General features: G+C 37.6%; 1 protein-coding gene across 2 annotated transcripts; it reads left to right on the top strand.

Annotated features, from left to right (window-relative positions):
• The first annotated feature begins 14918 nt into the window (after window positions 1-14918).
• Window positions 14919-17872, top strand: LOC145115539 (calcium/calmodulin-regulated receptor-like kinase 1). 2 transcript variants are annotated; one of them, XM_079051836.1, is made up of 5 exons: window positions 14919-15137; window positions 15918-16260; window positions 16355-16721; window positions 16819-17094; window positions 17262-17872. In XM_079051836.1, exons 2-5 carry the CDS (start codon window positions 15944-15946, stop codon window positions 17598-17600), a joined length of 1299 nt encoding a protein of 432 aa, XP_078907962.1. In that variant the 5' UTR covers window positions 14919-15137; window positions 15918-15943; the 3' UTR covers window positions 17601-17872. The 2 variants fall into 2 exon arrangements, with proteins under 2 accessions (XP_078907962.1, XP_078907961.1); XM_079051835.1 differs by having other exon boundaries at window positions 14920-15137; window positions 15930-16260.
• Window positions 17873-18162: the final 290 nt, after the last annotated feature.

Genomic DNA, 18162 nt, shown 5'->3' with positions numbered 1-18162 from the left:
TTAACCCTGTGATGATCTGGTTTGGAATAGGGATTTGATTTGTAGGATCTTGGGGCTGAGGATTCGGCCTTCCTATTAGGATTCTCGTATTGACTTGAAGGGTTGATCCTCTTCTGGATTTCATAGAAGGGTGAATCCTACCTTAAACCCATCTTGAAGGCCTCTACAGCAGTCTTCATGTCGATGTTGGGGATGCTTAGAGCTTCCCTGCCAAACCTGTTAACAAAATCTCTAAGTCGTTCCTTAGGATCCTGAACCACCCGATAGAGATCACTAGTGATCTTCTCGAAGGTTCTGCTACAAGAAAACTGGTTATTGAAGATACTGACTAAGTGTGCAAATAAAGTAACAGAATATGGAGGAACGTTTAGCAGCCATTTGAGAGTTGATCCCGTAAGATTTGAACCAAATCCTTTGCATAGGCAAGCTTCCTTCAAGTTCACTGGGATGGGAATGATCTCCATCCTTTCTCGGTATTGTGCTACGTGCTCTTCAGGATCTGTAGTTCCATCGTAAGGCTTCATTCTAGGAGTTTGGAAGCGCTTAGGAGCTTCGGTATCGGCTATCGCAGGAGAAAATCTCGAGGTCCTGTGACTTGTTGGAGATGATTCTGGTATGGGTTGGACTACCCCGGGTACACTTGAGATCATCTATCTCAACTGTTGAAGTTCCCTATCCATGTTTGGATTTATTCATGCATCAACATTAGTAGAGTTAGTATTGATAGTATTGTTGTTTAAGAAGTTACTAGAATCAAGGTTTCTAGGAGTATTGAAAGGCTCATTAAGATCATTAATCATAGATGCTCGATTGTTCATAGTTGTCCCCCAGGATGACGCAACAGTAGTAGGAGCTGTGTTCTCCTGGTGATTTCCTGAGGATCTTGCATTATCAAAGTTCAGTATCCTTGGTTGTACGAATGTGGGTGTCGTTTCCTGGGATCTCTAAAATTCCGCCTTCATTCTCTCCACTTCTTTAAGCAGTGTTCTATTATGCTCTTGCTGCTGGGTTATCTGTTGCGTCATTTTCCTCATCATAGCGAAGAGTTCTGTAGTAGTGACCAGAGCAGTCGGATCCTGGAGTCCTGGAGATCCCAAACTTCCTTGGTTAGTGACCGGAGGGGTGTTTTTCTTGGAAGTGTCAGGCGCTTTCCTCTGACCAGGGGGTCCACTCGGAGGAGGTGGTAGAGATTTGGTTGGAATGGAAGGAGCGGAGGATTAAGAAAGGATCGGTTGTGTAGACATGAGGATTTTGAACACCACGATCCCACGGATGGTGCCAAATTGTTTTGGTCAAAAATTACACAAGTATTAATCAACCAAATTGAATGAGAGGTTGTGATGTTCGAATTATGTAATGTAGAAAGGTAAAGAGAATGACACAATTGTTTACAAGGAAAGCCCTTGATCCTTTCTAGGATCTCCGGCACAAAAACTTGGGAGGTGATAATGATCACCTGCCTTGATGATTTTATTAATGTAAAATGATGATTACAGAGAGTATTCCAGTAAGAACAAGTGAAAAAGTTCATAGAGTAAGCTAAGAGTCAGCAGAGAGTGTCATGTGTGAGATACATGTCTCAATTTTATAGTCTAAACCAGCTAACAAAATTTCCAATATTCCCGGGATCCTCTATGACTAGCTTTGTGAACGTTGGTTTGACTTGGTATTCCGGTTCTTTAGCATAGTTGAAACGAAACTTTGTTGAGAATAAGTCTTCTCTAGACTATTTCTGCACATGTGTTACTTATAACCGAAATATAACCGTTATAAATGTTAATAAATAATAATAACGGTAATAGTCGGGATCCTGAGATAGTTGAGGATCCTGAATATCTTATGAGGTTTGAGGATCCTGAATGCTTTGAGGATCCTTTCCCAAACAAAGACGATGCACATGATTTCGAAAATCTTCACTTTCAAACCCTGGTGGTTGTTTTAGAAAAAACTTCTTCTTGAAGATCTCCATGTAAGAAGTTAGTCTCCATGTAAGAAGTTAATCTTCACTTTCAAACCCTGGTGGGTGTTTTAGAAAAACTTCTTGATTTGGAAAATCTTCACTTTCAAACCCTGGCTTGGGAAGTGTTTCGCTATAAAGGACCTAGGAGAAACTGCCTATATCCCAGGGATAAGGATATTGAGAGATAGGAGTAAAAGATTAATTGGACTTAGTCAGGTTACCTACTTGGACAAGGTGTTGAAAATGTTCAACATGCAGAATTCCAAGAAAGGTGATTTACCGATCCAAAGCAATGCCAAACAGAACAAGGCTCAGAGTCTGAGAACACAGGCTGAGATAGCTGAGATGAGTCGATTACCATATGCTTCTGCTGTTGGATCGATCATGTATGCTATGAATTGTACCCGCCCTAATGTGGCCTTTGCTTTGAGCATGGTCAGCAGATATCAGGGGAATCCTGGCAAGGCTCACTGGACTATGGTGAAGAACATTCTCAAGTACCTGCGGAGGACTAAGGACTGGGTCCTTACCCTTGGTGAGAGTGATGAGTTGAGAGTAGTGGGGTATAGTGATGCTAGCTTTCAGACTGATAGGGATAATTTCCGCTCTTAGTCGGGCTGGGTCTTTACCATGAATGGAGGAGCGATTACTTGGAAAATTTCCAAGCAGGAGACAGTAGCTGATTCGACATGTGGATCAGAGTACATAGCAGCAAGTGAAGCGGCGAAAGAGGCGATATGGCTGAGGAAATTCATCGGAGACCTTGGAGTTGTACCAGCCATAAAGTAGCCTATGGAGATTTTATGTGACAGCAATAGTGTGGTTGCCTTAGCAAAGGAACCGAGAGATCATGGTAGATCTAGACTCATTGACAGAAAATATCACTTCATAAGACACAAGATAGAAGAAGGACTCCTCGTGGCAAAGAGGGTATCGTCAGAAGAGAACCCAGCAGATCCCCTCACGAAGGGACTGACTAGGATCAGGCATTTGCAACATGCGAGGCGCATCGGGCTAAAGGACGATATTAGTTTTACAGATTAGATAGCTATTTTTGAAACTTGTAAAATGTAATTGACATTTGATGATTAAATAAAAGTTGTTGTTTATTTATAAGTAAGGTGTTGCTATATTGTGTCAATCATTTACTATTGTTTCAGCTTTGCATGTTTTGACTTCCAGAATAATTACTTTAGTCAAACTCTCCACAGTCAATCATACTTTGGAAGTAGGTATGAACCAAGACTGTCATGAATTGGGCTTGTAGATGTCTAAGGTGTTGGACATAGCAAAATTTGCTACAACATTATGAGTGCTCATAAGTTCTGAGTATTGGATTAAACCCACGCTCACTTGTATCACTCCGTGGAATTTATCTCGAGTGATCGTGAGACGGTAATATCATATAAGTCTTCAAACCTAGATATATGAGTTGTTGAATTTGAGTTGGTTGTACATTGATTGTACGAAAACGCATCAGTAACTTGATGTTATAAAATGTGCCTTTGTGTATGATTCAACAAGTAGTAGTACAAGCATATGAGTCGAAGTTTATCTGTTCCTTTTAGTCCTTGGAGGATTAAAAGCGATATCTGGGCCCCTTAATGATTTTGTTTTGCCCTATGTGTTGGGCCCGGTCAGAACCAAATTGATGCGTTCAGTTTAGTTCTATGTCAAACAAATCGGAAATCGGGAAACAAACTACTGGACAATAAGTATGACGTTGTTCCATGTATTTGTCCGGCTGATATCTAGAACAGAGGATTATATAATCAGTTATCTAAAATGGCACTTCATAGTTCAACAGAGTTTTAAGAGCTATGATTGTTGGACGGTTCCTGAAGTCACACTTGCAACAATAGTTATCAGACTTATCTAAGTGGGAGACTGTTGGATAAGGTGTCTAAGTCCGTAACTATATTTGGTATGTACTTGACCCGACCCGGCATGGTCCATTTGGGTTTCACTTCACCGAAACAATTTGTATGGAAAATATTTTGAGAATAGTATATTTATGATTTATTAATATATTATAAGTTATAATATATTAATATGAAATCATATTATTTAATTAGTATTGATCAAGAATTAATTTGGAATTAATTTAGTGATCAAAAGAAACTAATTAAATATGGACTCTTATGTATATAGAATGGGCCAGTGTTTATTTAGGATGGGCTAAGCTTGCATGGATAGTCCATGGAGTTTTTAACCCATGGATCCTATGGAAATGAAAGGTCATGGGTATTAGGGTTTACATGGATGTAACTCTAATCTACCATACTATATAAAGAGGTCTTTAGCACATGAAATGGCACTAGTGTGTGAGTATACAAGAGTGGGCCGATTTCTAGTGTGCATTATTATTCTCTCAAGGTTTTCTTAGTTGTGTGGTGATTTGTGATTCCACTTGAGGCATCCACATTATTGGTGCTAGGCTCTTAAAACTCCAATCAATCAACCACAAGGAAAAGGTATGTCATTCTTCTAGATTTTATGTTACAAGTACCCCATAACATGCTAGTTAGGATTAGAATCTTGGAAAATCAAATTTGCATGTATGTTAGAGAAAACATAGATCCAAGGTTTCTAGGGTTGCATGTACACCATAGGAGTGTTAGAATGCTCAAAACCTATCAGTGGTATCAGAGCTTAGGCTTGTTTTCATTATACTTGATGCAAATTGTTGAAAAAAGTCGAAATTGTGCTCACTGTTCAGTGGACTCGCCGAGTCCATGGGGGGACTCGACGAGTCCAAGTGAAAACTCATCCTACTCGTCGAGTAGGTTCTTGCACTCGGCGAGTAGGAGGCTCAGAGTGCAGAATTTTGAGTTTTGTTGTTGGAATTGGACTAGAATCATTACCCTAAACTGTTTTGGACTTGTAAAATCTGTTTTTGATGTGGTAATGATTATGCTAATCCAATTTCAATGATAATGATCAAAGTTTCAAGTTTTATATATGTTTATATGATTCTTGAAATTTGTTGATATGAATGTTCATGCTGATGAGTTTTGGTAGATCATATGAATTATTTGCAAACTGTTTGTTAGTGTAATTCTTGATCTAAATGCCAATTAATGGACTCCATAACTTGTCCTTAAGTTATGGAATTCCAAAAGTCTTTTCTTTAAAACCATTAAGACTCATAAGTTATAGAAATGAAAAGTCTTGAATAGTTTCAAAACTTGCCCTCAAGTCTTGGAATTTGTAAAGTCTCACACACACTTTAATTCCAATCCCTAGAGTTTTAAAAAGTTTAAAATTCAACCCTTATACTTTATAGTAGGCCTCATTCACGAAGCCGGTCTATAAGGGGGGTATAAGGTTGTTGCCTATAAAATGGCAGCTTAATGTGTGTCCACTCTCACCCACCGCTTCCTTGACTGGTGGAGGGTCGTTAGCCGAACGGGTAGGACAAGGACTATAATTCTCATTAAAAGTATAATGATGATGATAAAGTAACTAAATCTTTTATAAATTCCCAATCTTAGTTACTTTAGGAAAATGTGAATTTGGTGCTAACCCATGAAATTACACTTTATACCTTACCAAGTCGTTAGTGGAGCGTGTGTGGTTAACCGGCACACTAACATGGACTAGTAAGTGTGGAAAAGGGTAACTTAATGTTTATCATAGATCGGTGGAGCGCGTGTGGTTAACCGGCACATCGATTAGGTGATAAAAATTAAGGGTACCAAGTTAATTTGCACGGTTATTCACACATTGTTTGTGATCCTCGGCATCCCAGTCACAAACTTGAGAGGGCACAATCGAGATTTAAACATGCCATTGAAAAGTTCAATGAATCTCAAAAGATCTAGGAGTTTCAATCCAATTAAAACCTTCGTTTTTCATGGTGGAAATTGGTGAATCGTCATTCGCCTACCTTCAAATATTTTATAGCTTGGATTACGGCATCCCTCTTCCAAGTTATAAAGTATTGTGTTGGGTCCTAGCCTTAATATTACATTTGGGTGTCTTATTAAGGATTCTTTATCTAGTCTAAACTTGTCTTTCTTCTTTTCAGATGTCTTCCAACAATGCTTTTGGCTCGAACCCTACTGACTCCTTCTCTCTCATGAACCTTTCTGGGAGAGTCATCTTTGATGGTTCACACTTTAATGATTGGATCAGGAACATCAGGATGGTCACACGTTACGAGGACACAGAATATGTCCTTGACAAGGAGCTGAAAGAAATTGATGAGTCTTCTGCTACTCCACAGGAGATCGCTGACTTTAGGGCTCATGAGAGAGATGCCACCAAGGTGGCATGTATCATGTTGGCCACAATGACAGCCGAACTCCAGAAGTCCTATGAGGACTTTTACCCTTTTGAGATGCACATGGACCTGATGGAAAGATACCATCAGAGTGCTCGTCAAGAGAGGTATGAAATCATCTCCTCCATGATAACAACCCGAATGAAGGATGGTGAACCCATCACGGGCCACATGCAGAAGATGCAAAGGTTTGTGGAACGTTTGCTGAAATTGAATGTGAACTTCCCCGAGGAGTTGGCTATTGACATCATACTACACTCCTTACCTCCATGTTATGATCAGTTCCGGATAACCTATCATATGAACAAGGAGGAGGTCACACTCAGCAAGCTTCAAGGACTTTTGAAACCACCGAAAGTGTATTCAAAGGTAAATCGGTTGTTACCACTCCTACTCCTAACACCGCCCCTGTCTTGGAAATCGGGCAAGGTAAAAGGAAAAAGAGGAAGGCCCCTTTGAAGGGTATCAAGGGAAAGTCTCTTGATGGCTCCTCTTCGAGTGGAACCAAAGGTGGTTCTGTCACTCCCTCTTCCAACCCAAGAGAAGCTGAATGCTTCTATTGTCATGATAAGGGGCACTTGAAATGAAACTGCCCCAAGTACCTACAAGATGTTAAGGATGGGAAGGTCAAACCTACACATGCATGTATTTACACTATATTGTCTAATAACTCACCGCATACTAATTCTTGGGTCCTTGATACAGGTTGTGGTATTTATATATGTTCTGATTTGCAGGGCCTAAGAAGAAGTGAGGATGTGGAGCACAGAAAGATAAACTTGATCATGGGGAATAGGAAAGCTTCACCTGTCACCAAGATTGGAGTTTATTCTTTGTTGCTAAGTAGTGGGTTAATGTTAGATTTAAATAAGTGTTGTTACTCTTCTGAAATGGTGAGAAATATTATTTCTTTTCACGGTTTGTACAAACAAGGATTTACTTTTTCATTTGATAATGAATGTGGTGGTATTAATGCTTTTTATAATAATGTTCTTTATTTTAAAGCATTACCTTGTGATGGTGTATATGAAACGGTGTCGGTTGTAGACAACTTAGGAAATAATGTGTTGCATATCGATTCTTCCACTAGTTTGGATAAGGCATCCTTATGGCATTGTCGTCTTGGACATGTCAACAAGAAGCGCATAGGCCAACTCCAAAAAGGCTAGAGTCTTGGAGTCATTTGACTTAAGGTCAGATGATAGTTGCGAATCTTTTTTACTTGGAAAAATGACTAAGTCACCCTTGACTAGTACTTGTGCTAGGGGTGAAGGTTTGTTGGATCTCATACATACAGATGTGTGTGGACCCTTCAGAACCGCCACAAGGGATGCTAACCGCTTCTATGTGACTTTTACTGATGATTACAGTAGATATGGTTATGTCTACTTAATCAAGCATAAGTCAGAAACCTTTGAAAAGTTAAAAGAGTTTAAACAGGAGGTGGAGAATCAGCTGGGCAGGAACATTAAGATGCTTCGATCCGATCGAGGTGGAGAGTATCTTAGTACAGAGTTCCTTGACTATATTAAGGAATGTGGAATTATTTCACAATTGACACCTCCCAGGACACCACAGCTGAATGGTGTAGCTAAGAGGCGCAATCGAACCTTGTTGGACATGGTTCGTTCCATGATGAGTCGAGCTTCGTTACCAATCTCATTTTGGGGGTATGCCTTAGAGACTGCCGCCCATATCCTTAATCTAGTCCCTACCAAGAAGGTTGCCAAAACACCTCACGATATGCGGACTGGGAAAGTTCCCAATTTAGACCACATCAATGTTTGGGGTTGCGAGGCTTTCGTGAGGCGCGAGACTCAGGACAAGCTCGAACGTCGAAGTGAGCGATGTATTTTCATCGGCTACCCACAGAAATCCTTTGGTTACCTCTTCTATAGACCCAGTGATAATGTGGTCTTTGTGGCAAAGAGAGGTGTCTTTCACGAGAGAGAATTCATAAGCCAAGGAAACAGTTGGAGGCAAATTGACCTTGAATAGCTTCAAGAGTCAAGTGGTGAAGGAACCTCAAACCCTAGCGATCAACCTGAGGAGGAAACTCCTGTTGAACCAACTGACGAGTCTGTACCTCTGAGGCGTTCCACTAGAGTTAGAAATCCGCCTGAGCATTACTATGGTTTCCATATTACTGCGGAAGGTGATACATTTATCAGTGATAGTACACTGGTAAATTTGGATGAACCTAACAGCTAAAGGGCAGCCATGGCAAGCCCTGAGTTTGCTAAATGGAAAGAGGCTATGGACAGCGAGATTCAGTCCATGTATGACAATTAAGTTTGGAACTTGGTTGACAATGTACCGGGTCGTAAGACAGTCGGGTGCAAATGGATCTTCAAGAAGAAGACCGACATGGATGGGAAAGTGCACACTTATAAGGCGCGACTGGTTGCGAAGGGCTTCACCCAAACTCAGGGAGTTGACTATGATGAAACCTTCTCGCCAGTAGTGAGAATTAAGTCTATTAGGGTTATGCTAGCCATTGTTGCATTTCATGATTATGAAATATGGCAAATGGATGTCAAAAACGCTTTCCTTAATGGAAAGTTGGCTGAGGATGTTTACATGAGTCAGCCAGAGGGTTTTGTCAATGCAAAATACCCTGATAAAGTGTGTAAACTTGATAAATCCATTTATGGATTGAAACAAGCATCTCACAGCTGGAATCTTTGTTTTGATGAGAAAGTCAAAGAGTTTGGTTTTTCGAGAAGCGAATATAAGTCCTATGTATATGTCAGAGTTAGTGGGAGTATAGTTAGCTTTTTGGTACTGTATGTGGATGACATACTACTCAAAGGAAATGACACCCCAACTTTGCAGGAGATTAAGTCCTGGCTTGGGAAGTGTTTCGCTATGAAGGACCTTGGAGAAGCTGCCTACATCCTAGGGATAAGGATATTGAGAGATAGGAGTAAAAGATTAATTGGACTTAGTTAGGTTATCTACTTGGACAAGGTGTTGAAAAGGTTCAACATGCAGAATTCCAAGAAAGGTGATTTACCGATCCAAAGCAATGCCAAACTGAGCAAGGCTCAGAGTCCCAGTACAGAGGCTAAGATAGCTGAGATGAGTCGATTACCATATGCTTCCACTGTTGGCTCGATCATGTATGCTATGACTTGTACCCGCCCTGATGTGGCCTTTGCTTTGAGCATGGTCAGCAGATATCAGGAGAATCCTGGAAAGGCTCACTGGACTGTGGTGAAGAACATTCTCAAGTACCTGCGGAGGACTAAGGACTGGGTTCTTACCCTTGGTGGGAGTGATGACTTGAGAGTAGTGTGGTATAGTGATGCTAGCTTTCAGACTGATAGGGATAATTTCATCTCTCAGTCGGTCTGGGTCTTTACCATGAATAGAGGAGCGATTACTTGGAAAAGTTCCAAGCAGGAGACAGTAGCTGATTCGACATGTGGATCAGAGTACATAGCAGCGAGTGAAGCGGCGAAAGAGGCGATATGGCTGAGGAACTTCATCGGAGACCTTGGAGTTGTACCAGCTATAAAGGAGCCTATGGAGATTTTCTGTGACAACAATAGTGCGGTTGCCTTAGCCAAGGAACCGAGAAATCATGGCAGATCCAGACACATTGACAGAAAATATCACTTCATAAGACACAAGATAGAAAAAGGACTCCTCGTGGCAAAGAGGGTATCGTCAGAAGAGAACCTAGCAGATCCCCTAACGAAGGGACTGACTAGGATCAGGCATTTGCAGCATGCGAGGCGCATCGGACTAAAGGACGATATTAGTTTTACAGATTAGATAGCTATTTTTGAAACTTGTAAAATGTAATTGACATTTGATGATTAAATAAAAGTTGTTGTTTATTTATAAGTAAGGTGTTGCTATCTTGTGTCAATCATTTACTATTGTTTCAACTTTGCATGTTTTGACTTCCAGAATAATTACTTTATTCAAACTCTCCACAGTCAATCATACTTTGGAAGTAGGTATGAATCAAGACTGTCATGAATTGGGCTTGTAGATGTCTAAGGTGTTGGACATAGCAAAAGTTGCTACAACATTCATGAGTGCTCATAAGTTCTGAGTGTTGGATTAAACCCACACTCACTTGTATCACTTCATGGAATTTATCTCGAGTGATCGTGAGACGGTAATATCATATAAGTCTTCAAACCTAGATATATGAGTTGTTGACTGTGAGTTGGTTGTACATTGATTGTACGAAAACGCATCAGTAACTTGATGTTATTAAACGTGCCTTTGTGTATGATTCAACAAGTAGTAGTACAAGCATATGAGTCGACATTTATCTGTTCCTTTTAGTCCTTGGAGGATTAAAAGTGATATCTGGGCCCCTCGATGATTTTGTTTTGACCTATGTGTCGGGCCCGGTCAGAACCAAATTGATGCGTTCAGTTTAGTTCTATGTCAAACAAATCGGAAATCAGGAAACAAACTGCTGGACAATAAGTATGACGTTGTTCCATGTATTTGTCCGGCTGATATCTAGAACAGAGGATTATATGATCACTTATCTAAAATGGAACTTCATAGTTCAACAGAGTTTTAAGAGCTACGATTGTTGGACAGTTCCTGAAGTCATACTTGCAACTATAGTTATCAGACTTATCCAAGTGGAAGACTATTGGATAAGGTGTCTAAGTCCGTAACTATATTTGGTATGTACTTGACCCGACCCGGCATGGTCCATTTGGGTTGCACTTCACCGAAACAATTTGTATGGATAATCTTTTGAGAATAGTATATTTATGATTTATTAATATATTATAAGTAATAATATATTAATATGAAATCATATTATTTAATTAGTATTGATCAAGAATTAATTTGGAATTAATTTAGTGATCAAAAGAAACTAATTAAATATGGACTCTTATGTATATAGAATGGGCCAATGTTCATTTAGGATGGGCTAAGCTTGCATGGATAGTCCATGGAGTTTTTAACCCATGGATCCTATGGAAATGAAAGGTCATGGGTATTAGGGTTTACATGGATGTAACCCTAATCCACCATACTATATAAAGAGGTCTTTGGCACATGAAATGGCACTAGTGTGTGAGTGTACAAGAGTGGGCCGATTTCTAGTGTGCATTATTATTCTCTCAAGGTTTTCCAAGTTGTGTGGTGATTTGTGATTCCACTTGATACATCCACATTATTGGTGCTAGGCTCTCAAAACTCCAATCAATCAACCACAAGGAAAAGGTATGTCATTCTACTAGATTTTATGTTACAAGTACCCCATAACATGCTAGTTAGGATGAGAACCTTGGAAAATCAAATTTGCATGTATATTAGAGAAAACATAGATCCAAGGTTTCTAGGGTTGCATGTACACCATATGAGTGTTAGAATGCTCAAAACCCATTAGATGGACCAGTTTTGGGTATAACACGCTGTATTGACAGCTTCAGCCCAAAATGACAAAGGAAGGCCAGCTTCGACGACCATAGTTCTTCCAGCTTCAATGAGAGTTCTGTTTCTTCACTCTGCAATACTATTTTGTTGAGGAGTTCTAACCGTAGAAAATTTTTGAGAAATTCCTGAGATTGAACAAAAGTCTTCCAAAGAGGAGTTTCTGAATTCAGTTCCATGATCACTACATAATTGTTGTACTTTGCGATCATAGAGAACTTTCCACTGCTTGATGAGAGAATTGATTTCATCAGCGGCATGACTCTTCTTTCTTAAAAAGACTACCCACGTAAACCTTGAAAATTCATCCACAATGACGAGAGTGTATTTCTTCCCAATTCTTGACTTAACCAGAACTGGTCCAAAAAGATCCATGTGAAGAATATGAAGAGGTTTGATAATAAAAGGGCAAGACTTTGGTTTGAAGGAGGACTTAGTTTTCTTTCCATTTCAAATGTTGAGCACATCTTATCCTTGAAAAACCGCATGTTAGGAATTCCTCTTACAAGCCGATCCCCTGAGATCTTCGATATGTTCTTGAAATTCAAATGCAATAGCCTCTTGTGCCACAACCAATTTAGATGAGACTGAACATGAGACAAAAAGCAGTGACGAAGAGAGTTATCAGTAGAAAACATATCCAAAACATAAATTACATTCTTTTGGTTTACAGTCATAATAGTGACATTCGTTTGATCAACAACCTTTCATTCTTCTTCTTGAAGAGAACTTCATAGCCAACGTCACATTGTTGGCTGATTGAAATGAAATTATGCTGAAGACCTTTCATATAAGAGACATTCTTGAAAACAACATAATTGCACTTGATGGATCCATATCCCTTCGTAGCTCCTTTGCCATTATCTCCATATGGAACAGTTAGACCATCATTTTGTATGAAATATTTCAGGAGAGACTTGAATCCAGTCGTATGTCTTGAGCAACCGCTGTATAAATACCAAATATGTTCTTTACCCTGAAACTAAAATATACAATAAGCCATGAAACAAAAAAAATACACACACACAATATACACTGACCCATTTTATAACGGGTCACTGAAGAAAAGATATTATAACAATCATAAGGGAGAAAGTTCAACAAGTTTCCCTTTTTGATCCACTTGTCATTACGAGTCATGATGTTGTCAGCACAAACATAGTTCTTTTCAAAAGTGCGGTCGCTGACTTTGTGAGAAACATCGCCATATCGATAACAAACTTTGATTCCATGATTCTTTCCTTTAACAATAGATTTTGATTTCTTTTTAACTGTTGAATCCAAAGAACTTTGACAATTTTGATTTAAGAGATTTTGTTTTAGTTCTGGAACAAGGAATGTCATCGATGGTATGCTTAGATGATACCTTGTCATGAGTCTCATGAATCATTGAAGAGTCATTAGAAGTAGGGGACTTTGATTGATCTTCAGGTTCAGAATTGCTAACGGATCACTGGGGAAAAATGCTAAGAATTTTGTTTACTAAATGAACTTCACCATTACAAATAGGAAATTTTAGCAAAATCTTAGTGGAGGGAAGAACATACTCACGGTGAAAAGGTTGATGGGAGGGATCAAAAGCAGATAACTGAGAAACATATTTGGTGATACCATTAGAATCAATGGAGCAGTATGTATCAATTAAAGTTTGATTTATAAAATAAGAACTCACAAATCTATTCTTAAAATCTTCTTTTAAACAATCAGCTTTATAGAAGATTTGTTTGGTCTCAACAACTTTGGTTAAAGAAACAACACATTTTATATCGCCTCCAAGAATTTTCTCACACTGATCTGAAATCTGAGCATTAATAATTCTTGTGACATTAAGGTGAGAAGAGGCCCAGTTTTTTAAAATGAGTTGAATGCATCTAGTATGATCATCAACTTTTTCTTTTTCATATGAAGAAAATTAATGGTCAGCGAGATACATGTGTTTTTCTTTTTTAATATAGAAAGAGATTTTTCAAAAAAAAAAAAGTTTTTCTTTTTATTTCTTTAACTCAAAACTGAGAGAGTTGGTTGTTTTTGAAAGCGTTTTGGATATTTAATCATAAATATTATTTGTCCATTCGTTTGTTTGTGAATACTAAATAACTTATGATTAGTTCATAATACTATTATCAGATTGTTTAAATATAAAGTCTGAATTTCAACTGATTAAAAAAAAAATGATAATTTGTATTATCCAAAAAAATACAGAAGGTGTGTTTGATTTTGGATATGCAATTTTCCAAGTGATTGTTGTGATTTGAAGTATCTTGTTGTAATGAGAGGATGGTTAGATGATTTATATTTATTATAATAATTATTTTTCTTACAACCAATCATCATCTTATTATTTTAATATTAAATAATAGTAAAATTATTAATCATAATCAGTTAATTAAAAAAAAATAAAACTGGTCATTACAAATTTTCCATAGTTTATATGCATGTTCCAACATCACTTGTTTGCTTGACTTATAAATTCAATGTTTAAAATCCAATCAATATTTTAATATTTTAATCTATAGTTTATATATTTTGGTAACAAGGTAAGGCTTTTGTGAACAAGGTAATTAATTGATGATGAAGCCGTGAAACTAAAAATATATTAGTATAAAACGTAAATAAATTCAGTACACGACAATTAGCATAAAGTTATTTCTTGAAATTCAACCTTATATTAGAAAATGTATTAATTTTACAACTCGATAACGGGTTTTGGGGATTGTCGATGGAGGGATATGCTTATGTTCAAAGTTGATGAGCACTTTTAAGTTTTAAACTCTAAGCTCGAGGATCATTTTAAAATTATTTTGCCTCCTTAATTTTGTTTTTTTTTTTGGAAATTGAAAATTTTCACTTTCTATATATTTGCTATGATCTAATACAAGTCCGTCGATTTTGATCAATTTCATTCATGATTGAATTTATTTTGGTTATGTAATATATATAAAGATAACCAAAAGGGTAGATTTAAAAAAAATGTTGATTAAGGCTGTGTTTGCTAACTAGTTTTTTTTTAGCTTTTTTAAGTTATGGTCTTCTTAAATAATAAATTCAAAGTATCTACATTTTTTTAAAATTTTCTCAAAGTATCTCTTATTTTTATGTAATTTTTCTGGTTAATTTAAACAAAAAACAGGAAGTAGGGTGGATGACTTGAGGGCATAATCGTCAAACCATGTTAATATTCGATGACGTAAGAAGGAAATCATTCGCAATAAACCCTGAAACACGGCATCACACGCTGTTCCATTTGCAACAAAACGGCGACCAGTCCGCTTTTCTTATTTAATCCCACAAGAAAAATATTCATAAAATTCCTCCATTTGCAGTATATTTTGGATTAATGTCTCTTCAAATTAGTCTTCGAACATGGAAAAGAACTATTGTTCTGATACCCGAAGTTTCTCTCTCCATTTCCCCTCCGAATTCTTCAGCAATGTAACGGTTTTTCAGTTCAATCATCGATCGTATCAACAGGTAAATCGTCAACCAAACTTCTTATGATTTGTTTAAGAATCAGTTTATACGTAATTTTGATAGTACTATACTTGTCTTCTATGTAATCTGAATCTGAATCTCAATCGTCTAGTTTATGTGTTAATGACTGTTCATCATGCTTGATCTGGACGACATCGTCAGCCTTGTCTCAATCAACTTACTGTGTATGTTTTTTGTTAAAAAAAGTAAAAGACACATTAATTTCGTCAACCGATGCTATTTTTGGTACCATATTTTTGGAGGATTTCGACTTTCTTCTACTGTGATTTAGCTAAAAAAAATATTGAGCAAAATCATCGGTTACTCGCTTAGGCCTAATTTCTAGCTCCTAAAACCATTCTTCTTCTTCTTCTTTTCTCTTTTCTTTAATTTCTGTCTTATCGTGTGTATGAACATGGAGCAATCATCGAACCTTCTTTGTTTTTTCTTCAACTTGGCCCAATTTAGTGGTCGATGTTATGTTTTCCTTCCCTCTCAGAGATCTGTATCGATAATTGTATTTTGAATTTTTTTTTTCAACTTAATTCTCTTTTTACTTTTTATTCCTGTTGTGCTGGTGAAGATGGTGTTTTACATGCGTGATTGCCTTACACCATTTTTACTGAATAATTGTTAGCTTCCAACAGAAAGTACAAAACCGCATCTGGCTTTCTAATATTCGAAAAATTCGAAACCGTGTTTCCAGTAACAACAGTGAATTGGGCCATAGTTGAAATCTAGATTTGTAACAAATACTTTTCCCTTTTGTTGATGAATTAGTTGCTTGCGTAGGAAACATCAAAGAGATGAAAGCGAAGTCATCAGGTCTGATCATCGGTATTTCAATTGGGGTTGTAATCGGAGCAATTTTAGCCATAGTTGGACTACTCTGCTTTAGGTTTCACAGGAAACGATCTCAAATAGGTAACAGCAGTTCCAGAAGAGCAGCAACCATCCCCATACGCGCAAATGGTGCAGATTCTTGTACAGTTTTATCCGATTCGTCAATGGGTACAGAGACATCATCAAGAGCATCTATACACAACGGCATTTCATTTTGGTTTACTGGACCAAGAAAATCTCACGTGGTTGCAGCTTCAGGAATCCTCGAGTATTCTTACAAGTAAGTCTTACTTTTTTTTTTTTTTTTTTTTTTTTTTTTTTCTGTCAACTTCAATCTTCTTACCCTTTTCCCTTTATTTTTCTGGATGAAACAGAGATCTACAGAAAGCAACAAGTAATTTCACGTCAATAATAGGGCAAGGGGCATTTGGACCTGTTTACAAAGCTCAGATGACAACCGGTGAAACTGTTGCTGTTAAAGTCCTTGCAACTGATTCAAAACAAGGCGAGAAAGAGTTTCATACGGAGGTTATGTTATTGGGAAGATTACATCACAGGAACCTTGTGAATTTGGTAGGATATTGTGCAGAAAAGGGACAACATATGCTCATATATGTCTACATGAGCAAAGGGAGTCTCTCTTCTCATTTGTACAACGAAAACCGTCAACTTTTAGGCTGGAATTTGAGGGTTCAAATCGCTCTTGATGTTGCAAGGGGACTAGAATATCTACACGATGGAGTAAGTTGTTTCTTTTTAACTTAATTATGATTTTATTTTATTTTGTAATACGAGGGTAAAATGGTCAAATTGGTTATTGTTTTGATTACAATTGCAGGCAGTTCCTCCTGTTATACACCGAGATATAAAATCTTCCAACATCCTGTTAGATGAGTCGATGGGCGCTAGGGTAGCTGATTTTGGGCTCTCTCGAGAAGACATGATTAATAGAAATGCCTCAAATATTCAAGGAACTTTCGGGTATTTAGATCCTGAATATATATCATCACGTGCGTTCACCAAGAAAAGCGATGTTTACAGCTTTGGCGTATTACTATTCGAGCTTATTGCAGGAAGAAACCCTCAACAAGGTCTCATGGAGTATGTTGAGCTAGTAAGATCTCTCTCTTTCTCTCTCTCTCTCTCTCTCCGTCTCTCATTTTCTTCATATGTGATTCCATTCCATTGGTAACAATAGAATGGAATGACAAACGAAGAGAATGAACACCATAATGGAAAAAAGCAAAGTAATGGAATGATGTCACTGTTTGTGATAAACAGGCGGCATTGAATACGGAAGGGCAAGTTGGATGGGAAGAAATAGCGGATTCGCGTTTAGACGGGAATTTTGATGAGCGTGAATTGAATGACGTGGCGGCACTCGCGTACAAATGTGTCAACCGTTCACCGAGAAAAAGACCATCAATGAGGGACAACGTACAAGTGTTGTCCCATATCTTAAAAACAATACAAAACAAAAGGCATCAAAAAAGACGTTCCTCATTATCATCATCAGAAGTTGCTATCACCATAGGTCAATCAGCTCGCCAAAACTCAATGAATAGTGAACACCATCGGGCCGAATCTATGGACAGCATACCCGACTCAGTTGAAGTTTAAATACTTTTTTTTTTTTTTTTAAATTCTTTTGATTTTGTTCAATTGTCTTGTTTTTTATTTGTTATGTAATATATCTGACCATTTTGACCTAAAGCACATAGCTCGGGTTTTGGTGTGGTCTTGATTCGGGAAAGTAGGGTTCAAATGAAGTCCCTTGTGTAACAACAAATCGTGTCTCACCTTTCTCTATCTGGTTGTGGATGTAATGCCAATTTTGTGTAAAGACAGAAAAATGATATTTAGGAAATAGAAGTGCAATTTCACTTATTGTACATTTATACCCACATTTGGGTTTATAAGGTTGATTTTATAGTGATGTTGCATTAGTCTAGTCAATATCCTAACTCTTTGTTATTTGTTTGAGCATTTTGTACAGTATTTACGTGCCCTTTTTTATACTTTATTACGTATTTCGTGTAATATTTGCATGGTATTTTTTTAGTAGAAATCCGTATTTCTGTAAATAAAACTTTTACAATCAGATTTTTTCATGAATACTTTTAAATTAACCAGATTAAAAGTTAAAACAAAGAGATAGGACACAACCTTATCTAAACAAGCG

Source organism: Lactuca virosa, chromosome 5 (assembly GCF_052849685.1).
Source record: "Lactuca virosa cultivar CGN04683 chromosome 5, Lactuca_virosa_CGN04683_v6, whole genome shotgun sequence".
In the NCBI taxonomy this organism is placed as follows: domain Eukaryota; kingdom Viridiplantae; phylum Streptophyta; class Magnoliopsida; order Asterales; family Asteraceae; genus Lactuca; species Lactuca virosa.
This window is presented reverse-complemented; position numbering and strand designations above follow the sequence as displayed.

Coding starts and splice junctions, on each gene's coding strand:
- LOC145115539 (XM_079051836.1), top strand. CDS start 15,944: ATGAAAGCGAAGTCATCAGGTCTGATCATCGGTATTTCAATTGGGGTT. Junction 16,261..16,354: donor ATCCTCGAGTATTCTTACAA/GTAAGTCTTACT, acceptor TGGATGAAACAG/AGATCTACAGAAAGCAACAA. Junction 16,722..16,818: donor TAGAATATCTACACGATGGA/GTAAGTTGTTTC, acceptor TTACAATTGCAG/GCAGTTCCTCCTGTTATACA.